The sequence below is a fragment of the Leucopleurus acutus genome (assembly GCF_964270905.1).
Source record: "Leucopleurus acutus genome assembly, chromosome: Y".
Lineage (NCBI taxonomy): Eukaryota > Metazoa > Chordata > Mammalia > Artiodactyla > Delphinidae > Leucopleurus > Leucopleurus acutus.
In genome coordinates, this window is record NC_139164.1 from 1669514 (window position 1) to 1684795 (window position 15282).

Consider the following 15282-nt stretch of genomic DNA (forward strand, 5'->3'; position numbering starts at 1 on the left):
GCTTCAGTAGTTGTGGCTCGCGGGCTGTAGAGCGCAGGCTCAGTACTTGTGGCACACGGGCTTAGTTGCTCCATGGCATGTGGGATCTTCCCAGACCAGGGCTCGAACCCGTGTCCCCTGCATCGGCAGGCGGACTCTCAACCACTGCGCCACCAGGGAAGCCCCAAAGACCTTTTAAAATAAGGTCCCAGGAAATTTTATTTCCTGGTCAGTTTTTGACTAGTGCATGTATCGGTACAACGGAGTGCAGTGTCCGCAGATGCTTGCGTTGGGATCTTGAAACGAGTTCACATTTTAGCGTTTTTACTATGGTTTCTGTTTGGTGCACCTGGGTGCTGCTTTTCAAGAGAACTAAAGCTTTCTCTGACCATGCGACACGAGTGAGTAGGAGTTTATTCAGATTCTTGATAGGAAGTTGCTGTTCTTTTCTGCAAAGCAGTATGCGAGGTACTGGGTTGGCTAGGAAGGAAAATAAGACCAAGTCAGGTGGTTCTAAGAGTAAAACGTGGAGACCCTGTGCCTGGGGGTCCTTCTCACCTGGAGCAGTAATGTGAACGCGGATGTCGGCACTGGGGACCACTGGCCATACAGGGGAGGGGATGGGCAGCGGGAGATTGGCAAAGATGTCAGGAGGACCTTGCTAAATGTGGATACCTTTTCTTGCAGGCTCACCTCGGGGGCGCTGGGGTGCCTTGTTCAAGTTCAGCGCCCACTGCTGAGGGGTTGTGTGCAAATGCTGTGCCCCGCTCCGGGGAGCCCTGTACCAATTGGGCGGAGGGGCCCCGCCAGCCTTGGCCTGAGAGCACCATGGTGGTGGTGGAGGAGACCCCCGCTTCGCCTGACGCATGCCCTGTGGAAGATGTAAGTATGTGCTCTTCGCACCGGTGCGATGGGGACACAGACGCTGGTTCCCCCGCGAGATAAAGCAGAGAGGATGCTCCCTGGGGTCCCGGGGAGGGGCTGGGGGGACGGGAGGAACCTGTCTTCAGTTTGCTCTGTGGTATTAGGGCCTCCTGAGTTTCTTTAGAGAAAATGGCAGAATTGCACGTCACAGTAAAGCCAATGACAGCTACATCTAATCCCTGGAAGCTGGAAATGCTGCCTTATATGGAAACGGGGTCTTTGCAGGCGGGATTGAGTTCAGGACCTTGACGTGGGGACGTGGTCCTGGATTATCCGGGGAGGACACAGTGTCGTCAGAAGGGTTCTCCTAAGAGGGAGGTGAAAGGAAGCTTGATGAGATGGGAGAGAAGCAGGAGTGAGACGGGGAGCGATGGGAAGATGTGAGCTTCTGGCTTTGAAGGTGTACGGGAGCCACAGGTGCCTCTATGAGCTGGAAGAGGCGAAGAAATGGGCCATTGGCTAGAACCTCCAGAAGGAACTCAGCCTTGCCAAGGACACCTGCCCAGTGAGACCCAGCGCGGACTTCTGACCTCCAGAACTGCTAACGTCATCAGTCTGCATTGGTTTTTTTTGTTTTGCTTTTCACACTTCTTGAAGGTTGATTCTTTGCCAGGTGCAGCCCTAAGCACTGTAGGGTATGCTGTTCCTGTTCAACGGCACCAGAGCACAATTCTTGTGTCCATTTTTTAAAACTAATTTCTTTTAGTGTGTCGTTGCTTTACAATGTTGCGTGAGTTTCTGCTGTACAGCTAAGTGAATCAACTCTATGTATCCATATATCCCCTCTTTTTTGGACTCCCTTCCCATTTAGGTCACCACAGAGCCTTGAGTAGAGTTCCCTGTGCTCTACAGTAGGTTCTCATTAGTTATCTATTTTATATATAGTAGTATATGTATGTCCATTCCAATCTCCCAATTCATCCCACCCCGCCTTCCCTCCCCCCCGGTAACCATAAGTTTGTTCTCTACATCTGTGTCTCTGTTTCTGCTTTGCAGATAAGTTCATCTGTATCATTTTTCTAGATTCCACATAGAAGCGATATTACACGATATTTGATTCTCTTTTTCTGACTGACTTCACTCTGTATGACAGTCTCTAGGTCCATCCATGTCTCTGCAAATGGCACTATTTCATTCTTTTTTACGCCTGAGTAATATTCCATTGTATATATGTGCCACATCTTCTTTACCCAGTCCTCTGTTGATGGACATTTAGGTTGCTTCCATGTCCTGGCTACTGTAAACAGTGCTGCAGTGAACATAGGGGTGCATGTGTCTTTTCTAATTATGGTTTGCTCTGGGTTTATGCCCAGGAGTGGGCTTGCTGGGTCATATGGGTAAATACTGTTAGTATTTTGAGGAACGTCCATCCTGTTCTCCACACTGGCTGCACCAGTTGACATTCCTACCCACAGTGCAGGAGGGTTCCCTTTTCTCCGCATGCTCGCCAGTATTTATTGTTTGTACATGTTTTGATGATGGCATTGTTTTCAGCCACCTAGTTTGTGTCTCTAAAAATGAGAAGGTCATTGCCCTTCTAGAAGGAAGGGGTGCTTTTTTGCGAGGTGTGTGTGTTTATTTCATTATTTTGCACTCCCAGGCCATCTTTGCAATTAATTATGCAGCATTGCTGCCACCTACCGGCCATCCATTGAATGATTCACTCTGGGTTCTTTATTTTGGGGATTTGGAACCAGTCCAAAAAACCAAAAAACGATTATTTTCATAAATTCCTGTAACTGCGGAAGAGCTGGGTGTCTGGATCTGGGATCCTTATTCCAAATAGCAGCCTTTGTATGTATAGCCATGGCAGTGTCGAGGAGTAGGTCTCCGTTTTCAAAAGTTGAATATCTCGGGCTTCCCTGGTGGCGCAGTGGTTGAGAGTCCGCCTGCCGATGCAGAGGACACGGGTTCGTGCCCCGGTCCGGGAAGATCCCACATGCCGCGGAGCGGCTGGGCCCGTGAGCCATGGCCGCTGAACCTGCGCGTCCGGAGCCTGTGCTCCGCAACGGGAGAGGCCGCAGCAGTGAGAGGCCCGCGTACCGCAAAAAAAAAAAAGTTGAATATCTCATTTATTTCCCATATAAAGGCATGTGTTAGATAAATATTTTTGCAGTTTGTTATCTTTTCAGCCAAGTGTCCTGTCCTATAGCCTCTTGGGTTGGGAAATGCAGTTAGTGGAAAGATTAGGGATGCCTTTCCTTGTTTTTTTGAAGTTGTTGGCTGTTTTTGCTGTGGTTAATTTCTAAATGGTATCCTTGGATGAGAAGAAGTACCTAGTTTAGACCAATTTGTTAATGTTTCCTATATGAGGAGTGGGTTTTGTTTACCTTTTAGGAAATCTGTCTCTAAATCAGGGTCATAAAGCTCATCACCTCTGATGTCTTACGGATTTTTTATTCTTTTTACATTCAAGTATATAATTGATCTGGAATTGATGTTACGTGATGAATGAGTTTGGGGTCCACATACATCACTGTTACGTGTGGATCTGTAATGAACTCAGCATGGTTTGCAGTCAAAACTGTTACATCTCCACTGCTTTGTCATGTCTCCTTGGCCATCAGTCAGGTACTCACACGTTACTAGGTGGCTCTGTTTTTGGAGTCGCTAATCCTATGGGTTTCCCCCCTCTCCTTGGGAAATGGTATATATGTATGTTTTTAAAATTGAAGTATAGTTGATTTACAGTGTTGTGTTGGTTTCAGGTGTACAACAAAATGATTCAGTCATATATATATATATATATATATATATATATATGTATATATATATATACACTTTTTCACATTCATTTCCATTATAGGTTATTATAAGATAATGAATATAGTTTCCTGTGCTAAACAGTAGGTCCTTGTTTATCTATTTTATATATAGTAATGTGTGTCTGCTAATCCCAAACTCTTAATTTATCCCCCCCCTTCCCCTCTGGTAACTGTATGTTTGTTTTCTATGTCTGTGAGTCTGTTTCTGTTTTGTAAATAGGTTCATTTGTACCGTTTTTTTAGATTCTGCATATAAGTGATATCATATGGTATTTGTCTTTCTCTGTCTGACTTACTTCACTCAGTATGACAATCTCTACTTGCATCCATGTTGCTGCCAATGGCGTTGTTTCATTCTTTTTTATGGCTGAGTAATATTCCACTGTATATATGGACCACGTCTCATATATGTACACATCTTCTTTATCCATTCTTCTGTCGGTGGACAGTTAGGCTGCTTCCACGTCCTGTGAATAGTGCTGCTGTGAACATGGGGGTGCATGTGTCTTTTCAAATTAGAGTTTTCATTTTTTCTGGATACATGCCCAGGAGCGGAATTGCTGGATCATATGGTAACTCTGTTTTTAGTTTCTTAAGGAATCCCCATCCTCTTCTCCGTAGTGGCTGCACCAATTTATATTCCCACCGAGGGGATGGAATTCTTACTTGGCAATTACCTTACAGTGACCCTCGGAAGACGTTTCAAAATCATCTGACTTCCATTATTTCTCCAAGAATTCATCTCCCAGTCTTATGTTTATACATTTGAAGGTCATATGTCTTTTTGGTCTGCTTTTAACATCTTTCTCTTAGGCTCTGGTTTTTATCATAATGACTTATTTATTATCATTTGAATTTACCCTATTTGGGTTTGCAGCACTTATTGAAACTGTATTCCTTCTGGTCATTCTTTCTCTGTCTGTGTCTCTCTCCTCTTCCCACTTCCCTATCCTTCTGTGATTCCAGTGACATCTACAGTAGGAATTTCATCGCGTCCCATGTGTCTGTGACACACTTCTCCCATCTGTCTTCCCATGCTTCCGTCTACTGGCCTGTTTTCCAGTTAACCAGTCTTCTCTTTGGCTGTGTCTAATCAGCTGTTAAACCCACATCCTGCACACTTTATTTCAACTATCGTGTTTTTAGTCCACATAAACACCAAATGTTTACGAGGGGGTTTTCAGTACTCCCTTGAAACTCTCCAACTTGTCCCATCATTTAAAGTATTTTCCATGTTCAGTTACAGTCTGTGTGCCATCCACCATACATCTGCGTCTCACGTGGATCTGGTTTTGTGCTTTGATTTCGTTTTCTCTTGATTTTCACGCCTTTGGTCTTGTCTCGCTGCGTGCTGGTTAATTTCTGATTGACTGCAAGACGTTGTGTATGGAAAAATGGCAGGGATCCTCTGAGGCTCTGAATCACAGGATCACCCAGAGAGCATTTCTTTTCTTTTTTTTTTTTTTTGCAGTACATGGGCCTCTCACTGTTGTGGCCTCTCCCGTTGCGGAGCACAGGCTGTGGACGCGCAGGCTCAGCGGCCATGGCTCACGGGCCCAGCCACTCCGCGGCATGGGGGATCTTCCCGGACCGGGGCACGAACCCGTGTCCCCTGCATCGGCAGGCAGACTCAGAGAGCATTTCTTATGTGTTGTTTTTCTTTTTTCAGCAGGAAGTTTTCATAGAGATGGTTTGCCCACATGCTATTAGAGGTTGAGTTGGCGTGAAGTTGGGTTTTGGTGTTTGTGAAGGTTGGTCTTTTGCTGGTTCTCTTTTCAGTGGCGTCCTAAATGAAAGCTTGTGTTTAGAGTGTCCCTCTTGGATACCTCATTATTTATGGGCCCCTCAGGGCTATAGCCTTTCAGTTGCCTCGAGGGGAAATAAAAGAAATATGTGTGTGTGTGTGTGTGTGTGTGTGTATGTATATATATATATATTTTTTTTTTTTTTTGGTCTAGAATTTTAAGTTGCTTTTGGCAGGAGGTTTACTGGGAAACAAGTAGCTTCACCCATTGATGAAAGTGGAAAAATCCCTCTTCGGTTCTTGACTAGATTTGTATATTTACATGTTTTAGTTTTCACCACCTCTTGCAGTCATAACGTTCACAAGATGATAGCCCATGATGCGAAGGAGTGTGTCTTCATCATGTGTCCTAAACTTATCTGCTCGGGCTGCGTCTGTGAGCATTCTGTGTCTGTCTGTTGGCAGTCCATTCCCTACACAGTCTGGCTTTACGATACTCTCTTTCTGCTTTCATCTTTCTGGGCTTAGAGTCATTGGCTTCTCAAGTTACTTTCCATCCTTCAGCTGCTCTGTCTTCTTTGACCTGAGAATCCTCTGAATTGTTTCCAATCTGAGAGTCTCTCTTTTCAAGGTGACCCAAGCTTGCAGCAGCTAGTTAGGGGTGTGGATCAGTGAAATAGTGATCATCTCAGGAGAAAAATAAATGCAGAAGTCACATTTTACGTAGGTGTGTTCGTAAGCCTGCCAACCATTGGCTGAAAGGCTGGCATTGCACCATCATATTATCAAATCCTTGTCTTTGAATTCTCTCCTGGCTTTCTGCACATGTGAAGAAAGACGTCCCTGTTTGTGGCTAGGAAGAGTAAGGGGAATATTTACTATTACTGTTTCAGTTTATATTTTAGTTGTTAACGTTCATTGTTTTTTTTTCCTCTTTCTTTTATTGAAGTATAGTTGATTTACAATGTTGTGTTAGTTTCAAGTGTACAGCAATTAAACATATATATGTACATATATTTTTTTCATATTCTTTTCCATTATAGCTTATTACAAGATATTGAATATAGTTCCCTGTGCTATACAGTAAACTCTTGTTGTTCACCTATTTTATATATAGCAGTTTGCATCTGTGTCTAGGGGTCTCGTTCAGAAGTTTGTATCTACGTCTAGGGGTCTTGTTCAGAAATGTTAGCGTGAGTTGACATAACTTCTTTTCCTGTTTAAATTTGTAAGGGTCCAGCACATCTGCAGAAGACAAGTGGAAAAGTTGTATCATTAGTTCATCCTTTCTTATCAAGTAAATGACCCTGAGTTAAATCTCTTCCAAGGAAGGATAAAGTTTCACGATGGCCCACGTGGAATTTATTTATGTGTTCTTTCTTGAGAGAAATTAAGATGACAAAATTGACATTTTCCCTAATCCGGTTCAACTAATCTTTCTGAGATTACTCACATCTGTTGGCAATTAACCGTTTGCCAGGCCAGCTGCTTCGTTTGTCCGTTACATCCAGTGTCCGTGCTGTGTGTGATTAAAGAACTTGAGTTTCAGAGACAGTAAGTAGTTTATCCAGTTTCTTTTTTTCAATGGGTGTTAGGATTCAAACTAGAAAATTCCACTACCCAACCCTGATTGGATGAGGAAATTATTTATTTTTATGGTATTTATTATTTGTAGATAGTGCAGTTATCTCATTCGTCATTTTTTTTTCCCTAAAGGTTGTTTTGGTGTTTTGTACACCAGGGAGACTTAGGATGCATTAATGATGTGGATTGAATAGGGCTCGTAGAGGGCTTGGTGGTCAGAGAGGTGTGAATTCAAATCCCCCCTCTCTCACTTGCTACGTCTGGCATGTTTAACAAGTATCTCTGTCTGAAAGTTCAACTTTTCCTCAGTAAGAGAAGGGATCAGACTCTCTACGTCATGGGGTCGTTGTGAGATTAAAAGGAATAATGTGTAACAAGTTTATGAGTTTAATTTAGGAACCAGTGTTGAACATCTAATAAAAAGGAGCTGTTATTATCCTGGCCTTTCATGTTTTGGATAAAGTTATCATTTTATTTTCTACTGTAATTATTAGAACTTAATTTTATTTTTGGCTTTCACGTACATAATCAAGATCAGGAAGAATGAGCCCATATGTTTTGTTTTTATTTATTTTTTAAATATTTTATTGAATTATAGTTGACTTCCAGTGTTGTGTTAATTTCTGCTGTACGGCGAAGTGGTTGTTATACATGTATCTATTCTTTTTCATATTCTTTTCCATTATGGTTTATCACAAGATATTGAATATAGTTCCCTGTGCTCTACAGTAGGACCTTGTCATTTATCCATCCTATATATACTAGTTTGCATCTGCTAATCCCAAACTCCTGATCAGTCCCTCCCCCGCAACCTTGGCAACCACCGGTCTGTTCTCTGTATCTGTGAGCCTGTTTCTGTTTTATAGATAAGTGTCATATTGTAGATTCCACATATAAGTGATATCATGCGATATTTGTCTTTCTCTGTCTGACTTACTTCACTGAGCGTGATCATCTCTAGGTCCATCCATGTTGCTGCAAATGGCATGATCTTGTTCTTTTTTATGAGCCCGTATTTTAATTAGCACTTTCAAGTTGACAAGATAGAAAAAGCAAAATTTAAAAAGAGCAACTTTATGAACACAGTGTTCTCTCCTACATTAAAAAATTTTTTTACTGAATTTCACCAAAAATGTACTTTTGTGCACTTTTTACTGCCAACTTACTTCAGTTTCCTGATGGCCTCCTTTACCTCTGCCTCAGGACATTTGCACGTGCGTGCTGTCCTGCTTTTCTCACCATTGTCTCTTACTCACCACGTCTCCTGCTCATCTTTCAAACTTTGTTCCAGATGTTACTGCTTCAAGATTCCTTACCCCTCCTGACGAGGTCGATCTGACCTTGATAAACCTGCCCTTGGTTCTCTGTCATTTTCCTTTGCAGAACTTTACAGGATTGTCATCTTATAGTTGTTATTGGTGGGACATTCATCTCTCTCCTTAGACAGTAAGCTGCATGAGGGTGGCCCACTCTTTGGTCTTCTTACGTCACTCTCTGTGAATAGCCTTTGGACGTGTACATAGGTGCCTCCATTAATACAGGGATGACCTGCCCTTTCTCCGAAACCCAGAGATTTGGGAGCTGGGAGTACGAGTTGCCAGCCTCCGCGTCAGGTCAGCTCACTCAGAATCTCTGGGGCAGTGGCTGGGGAATCTGCCTTCCCAGCATGGAGACTGGTTTAGCTCTGTCTGACCGCCACAGTCGGGGTCAGCCCAGCCCACGACACGATTCCTGCCGTGTGTTTGCCATGAGGATGGGCAGCTGTGTCCACGTTCTCTTCTCTGTAGTTACATTGCTGGAGCCTTTGGACTTGAATGGGCTCCAGCCTGGGGCACGGCCTCGGCCCCCAACCCTGAATTCATCGGGGTGGGCTAGCTACTGTAAGAAATAGCCCCCCAAATACATACAAGTGTATTTCTGGTGCGTGTCACACTCAGCGGAGGCGGTGAAGCTGTGCTGTGGTCCATGCGGTCTTGCGGGGATCCAGGATTCCTCCCCTTGGCCTCCGCTCCATCACCATCCAAGGAAGCCCTTGTCCACGGCGGCTCCTTAAGAAAGGGTTAGGCTCCCATGAAGAAGCCACCCACCGCCTGTAATGCATTAAGTCGTGTCCTGTGCATCTGGGATGATCTTTGCTACGTACCACCCTTGGGAGAGCCGAGAAACTAGTCGCTCAAATGGTTTTCCGTAGGGTTTCGTTTTCCTGTGGAATCCCGGCTGAAATTGGAAGAGGTTGTCTGCCAAGGGACATTGCTCTTCACCTGACCTGTGGGGACAGAGGGTAGGAAACGTGTCCCCCACCTCAGCACCCAGTCTGGGGCGGACTCAGGTCACATCTCCTCAAGGCCGTGGTGAGAATTCATCACGTGGTCCTGCTTAGATGCAAGGAGCCCAAGACGAAGCAGCAGACACAGGCGTTGGCGAGCTCCTCTGAGCCATATTTGCCGTATTTGGAGGCAGAAAAGCATCAGTTGGGTGTTTGTATTTGCACGAAGGGTTGTCCTAACTTGGCGTTTATTCTTCTCTTTTTTTTTAGATGATAGGTTGGCCGGAAATGGAGACTTCCGCTGGAGTGATGTGTGACCCGTTGTCACCACCCTCCACCCAATTCGCAGACTTCACAGGGACCCAAACCAGTTCGGTATAACTCACTTCTGTTTCTTTCTAATTCTTTTTTTTTTTTTTTTTTCTGTACCGCACAGCATACGGGATCCCAGTTCCCTGACTAGGGATCGAATCTGCGTCCCCTGCCTTGGAAGTTCAGGGTCTTAACCACTGGACCTCCTGGGAATTCCCTGCTTCTACTTCTTAAGCATGGCCGTGTCTCTGCATGCCCGTCCATCGACCACCAGAGGAGATGCCCCATGGGCTTCTTCACCATCCCGTGACCTTTCTAAATGGTTTTTCCATTGTGTTGTGATGAGTCTCTTTATTTTCGAGGTGGATAGGAGACCTGGTTGTCTATTCAGATTTTGTTTCCCTCCTCCATCACTGAGTTTTGTGTTGGTCCTTTGGTCGTTCTCTTATATCTTGCTTTAGGAAGACTCAGAAAAGAAAAAGATACAACATCAAAATGGCCTATATGTCTTCCTTAATTTCTGTTAAGTTTTCGGGACAACTTTGCACCCGTGTTTCACGTCACTATTCAAGGATTATGGCTTTCCCTTTTTTTTCCCCCGCTGAATTTACCCGCATGAATCTGGGCTTTTGTCCCCAGGCATCCTCAGAAGATTAAATCCAGACAGACTCTTAATCTCGCTGACAGACCATCTTAGTCAAGTGCTTCCGTAGACATTTGGTCTAAACTAATTGCCCCTCTCTGAAAAGTATTTTTGTTGCTGTTTTAAAATTTTTACTAGAGTTGATTTACAATGTTGTGTTCGTTTCAGCTGTACAGCAAAGCAAATCTGTTATACATACACATAGATCCACTCTTTTTTAGATTCTTTTCCCATATAGGTCATTACAGAGTATTGAGTAGAGTTCCCTGTGCTATACGGTAGGTCCTTATTAGTGATCTAGTTTATATATAGCAGTGTGTGTGTGTCAATCCCAGTCTCCTGGTTTGAAACGTTAACCTTTACATCGCATGACAAATGTCAGCATCTCATCTTGTGCAAGAGAAAGCTGGGGAGAAGTTTAGAGTGGCAGAGCACACCCAATGACTTATTTATTTAGCACAACCCATTCGTTTGGTCTTATTTTCCCAGGAAAAAGAGTTCTCTGTCATTTTGGTTAAGACTGCGGTCCTGTGAAGCCCCCTGCAGACTAACGATGGAACGGTTATGTTTCTAGCAGCCCGTGGAGAGCGCGGAAGGTGGCCCACCTGAGGAAGCCTTGGAGCCACGCCGGGAGCCCCCTGTGAATGTCACCAGGGACCCCAGTCTCCAGGATGCTTTGGAGGTGGTGTCCTCATTGTCTGCCTTGTCCAGCTCTCCTGATGGACACTGTGCGCTAACTCAGGGGCCGGCTGCGTACACGCACTGGCGTTACCCCCATTTCGAGCCTCGCTTGTGGAGAGAAGAGTCCGCCTGCTTCTCCCGCTGCCTGAGACCCGTTTGTCTTGCGTTTGCCCGCGGTGGTCGGTCCACCCTCTTTCCTGTCCCCTGCTCTGATAATCACGCCCGTTCTCTCTTCAAAAGCTGTTCTGCAAAAGTTAATTGAAGTTATGGGGCTGTGCTGTGTTTTCCCGCAAAGTGAGCTTGGAAGTTCATGCACACTGTCTAAAAAGACGAGCGTAAAAGCTGGGAAATTTGGCGGTGTGGGGGGGGGGGACCTTTCAGTCCAAATCGAGCATGCGTTGATTTCTTCTTGAAGAAGGAAGTGAAAGATGCTTTCTTCGTGACTCTCCGTCTTACAGATGCTCTGGTCTTAAACTTCAGGCTGTGCGATGATGCTTTTAATGATGATGAAATGCTTTCATTTCTCTCTAACCATGACCTAGTAATACCTTTTGGTCTTTTAGAGCAAATACAGCTCTAGAGCTGAGTGTTGGGTGTAGGATGAAAATTCGTATTGAGTTTTTGGATTGTGTTTTTGTCTGCTGAGGCTGCGGTAACAAAAACACCATAGTCTGGTGGCTTATGAACAGTAAGAAATGGATTTCTTGGTGTCTGGTGAGAGCCCACTTCCTGGCTCACAGAGGGTGTCTTGTTGCTGGTTCCTCACATGGAGGAAGGGGTGAGGGAGCTCTCTGGGGTCTCTCTTCTTTTGAATTTATTTTTTAATTGAGATATAGTTGAATGTGTCCCATTCTTTCCAGAAAGTTTTCATTCCCGGGAACTCACGGAGCCCCAGTCCAAGCGCTCTTAGCGGGGAAACGTGCTGAGTTATCCTGGAAAAGATCTTGTTTTCACTCTTGCAGTTTCTTTGAGCAACACGTTGGCAATGTTTCAATAAACTGTGCGGGGATGAGTGTAGAAAGCAGAACCTTATATGTAAAAACTCTTTGAAAGCATCGTGGCAGATAAACAGTGGAGAAAGTGTTGCCTGCCTAGTGGATAGAAACAGTAGCATAACTGTCTGGTGTCCAGTACTGTCCACCCCCCACCCCCCCTTTTGCTGATCTATTTGCGTGCCAACCAAAAGTCAGGGGTGTGTGTGTGTGTGTGTGTGTGTGTGTGTGTGTGTGTGTGTGTATGTGTACACATTTGCGTATTTATAATTTTCCTCATACGTATCCTTTAAGAAGATGGAAACCCTGCCATGGCAAGAAAAAAAAAGATTTAAATTAGTATTGAAATGGTCTTGCCAGGCTGTCCAAAATGTCATACGCTGTATTTACACAATATGAACCTTTTCTTCATTTCACGTAGTTTGGTTACACACAGGGATACAGAACATGTTGTGTTTTTTTTTAACTTTTAATTTTATTTTGGAGTATAGTTGATTAACGATGTTGTGATAGTTTCAGGTATACAGCACACTGATTCCATTATACATAGATCGGTATCTATTCTTTTTTCAAATTCTTTTCCCATTTAGGTTGTGATATAATATTGAGCAGAGTTCCCTGTGCTCTACAGGAGGTCCTTGTTGGTTATCCATTTTAATTATAGCAGATACAGAACCTTTTTTTGGTGGGTGGAAAGATTAAGATGATCATAGAAGCGTGTGCGAAAGGGTTTAGTGGCTAGACATTAAAACAAGTCTTAGGAACAAGTGGACACAAGTACAATGATAAAGTATAAAATTTCAAAAGAGTCAGACCAACAAAGCATCTTCTTGTGAGAAGGTTGTATTAAATTCAGCGTGTGGTTTGTTCAGAAGCAAAGTGTCAGCACCGTCTCCCTGAGACGTGGTGAGGTTTGTCCGTGGAACCGATTGCTCAGCCAGGTGGATGCCCGGGCCAGCTTTCACTCGCTGACGACGGTTTTTCTAACACCGTCTCCTGTGGGCTTGTCTTCCCTAGGTGGACCTGGCCATCTCCGTCTCCGAGATTTCCATCGAAGAAAAGGCACTGAGTCCCGATGAGGAGCGGAGGAAGTGGGAGGAGGGACGCATCGATTACCTGGGGAAGGATGCGTTTGTCCGGATTCAGGAGAAGCTGGACCGCTTCCTGCAGTGATGGCGCCATGGCGTTGGGTGGTCCTGTTCCATGAACATCTCGAGTCCTTTCCGAGGGAAAGACTCTTCCACGATGTGCCTCTCTTTATGGTTGACCAGCTTGAGTGCCTCATGTCAGTCACATGGTCCATCCAAAACCCAGCTCAAAGGCCTGTGTGACCCCAGCTACCCATGCCTCCTGGGGGTTCCCCAGGACGTTGCATCTCCTTATACCTTGTCGGCAAAAGGGAACAGGAATAACCTTCTGGTCAACCCTGGGTCTCTGGTCTTGCTTGAAGGAGCTCAGGATTCTGTCCTGGGCAGGTCCTGCCGTGTCCGTCCTACGTAGGGTTAGATGTCACTGCAGAGTTTCTGTCCCAGTGCCCGTAACACGAGGAGAGGTATTGAGTGCCCTGGGAACCTTTATTCAGTGCCTTGGGACTTTGCAGAATGAAAAGTCCTTCCTGTGAAGACACAGCAAACGTTCGGATGCCTTGAGTGTGACTCCAGTGTGGACTTTCCCAAGCATGTCTGAGAAACACCAGCTGTGGTTCCTCTTCGGCAAAAATACCCAAGAGGACTTGCAAGTGCATTGACAGATGCCCCATGGAGGTGTGTCAGAGATATCTGGAAGGAAGCTTCCAGCTGGCTTGGGAGAGGTGACCACTTCCAAACTGGTTGACCTACTGGTGTAGGAGAACCCAGGGTTTACGCGGAGGGGTGTCTGGTGGCCGTGCGCTCACGGTAGCCGGATTTGGTCGAGGCTGTTTCGAGGCAAACCTGTATGCGGCCCCGGACACCAGGCTGCCCTGTGCTGGGTCACACTACCTCACTTCACAGTATGGAGTCACTGTGCTCTCCAAGCCGTGCCAACTCGGTTCTTCCGGGACAGTTCTCCGTTTGATGACACTAGACCCTTTATCCCATGAGAAAGCCTCACCTCCAGAAGCATCCGGAAATGAGTGCGGTACGTTGGAGCTCCTCCCAGGGTCGTTGTTGGTTGCCACCGTAGGATAATTAAAGCCGGATGTCAGTCGCTGTACTGAAGAGAAGGAAATGTAGTTTTTAAATGTTGGAATGGTTTATCACACATGTGCAATCGAAAATCATGAGTTCATTAGACACAGGTGTGGAAGAAGCCTGAGAGGGCTGTGTTCAAATCCATCTGAGATCTGGGTGGACTTCTGGGGTTCGTTGCGGTATTCACGTGTGTGAGGTGTGAGCTATGGAGGGGTTGTTTCTTTTTATCTATGGGTGAATGATTGGTCGTCTTGGTTGGTTTCACACAGATGATGCTTCAGGGGCTACTTGGAAATAGCCCTAGGGACATAGTCCTTGGGTGGGTTGCATGGGGTGATCACCAACCATTAGAGTTATCCCATAACTTTGTGTTGGGGAAGGAACGTCTGTGCTCTGAGCCATAGTGTTGGACTAGAAGAAACGGGAGCCTGAGTCTGGCATCCGTGAGAGGAGGGTTCCAGGAGATGAACATCTGAGTCCGGTCCAGCTTCTCTGGAGAAGAGGATTCTCCAGTGCCTATGGTCGATTGCACATTGGCTTAAAGTGTACGCTTAAAATGGACTTCTGCTGCGCATCCTAGGGTCAGTCCTCACGTTTGGACAAAGGCTAGCACACTGCAATTAAAACTTTAAGACAGCAGTGGGGTCTCCTTCGGATGTGTGTTGGGGTGTGTTCTGAGCCATCGGGATAACACAGGAATGGGACACCTTTGTCCTGCCATAAACTTAAATAACCAAATGGGTTTTTTCAGAATGGATGGTAGCAGTAAAATGAGTAGAACTGTTTACTTCTTACCTTTGGAAATCTCATAAGTTCTCTCCAGGCATGCTGCCTACTCTCCAAGCATTGACTCGTCCATTTCACCCATCCATCCATCCATTCACCTATCCGTCATCCCTCTATCCATCCTTTCATCCATCCATCCATCCATCATCCATCTCTCCACCCATCACATGGTTTTTTGAGTTCTCTCCAAATGGCAGGCACTCTGACACGTGCTCAATCAATACATGAGAATGTACAAGAACCTGTAAGAACATTTTAACGACGTCTAAGTGATATCCACCCAAGAGGTGTACTACGAGGTTATTTCCTGAAGAATGCCAGTGCCAGGATTCGGGCTGTGTAATGTCAGGACTGCAGAGTGAACGTAAGTTGAATCTTTGAGAGATGTGATTTGACCTATACTATCACTAATATTTTGGTACATAGGAGTTTTTT

General features: G+C 45.1%; 1 protein-coding gene across 3 annotated transcripts in view; it reads left to right on the plus strand.

The window, feature by feature from the left end:
- LOC309978907 (glycogenin-2-like) overlaps nt 1-15282 on the plus strand; it is a 31861-nt gene extending 16579 nt beyond the window's left edge. For 2 of the 3 annotated variants that reach the window (XM_082865576.1, XM_082865574.1), the window contains 4 exons: nt 667-861; nt 9533-9637; nt 10792-10899; nt 12908-15282. In XM_082865576.1, coding sequence (XP_082721702.1) covers nt 667-861; nt 9533-9637; nt 10792-10899; nt 12908-13063 — 564 coding nt within the window. In that variant the 3' untranslated portion in view covers nt 13064-15282. The remainder of the gene's footprint in view (nt 1-666; nt 862-9532; nt 9638-10791; nt 10900-12907) is intronic. The other variant, XM_082865575.1, reaches the window with a different exon arrangement.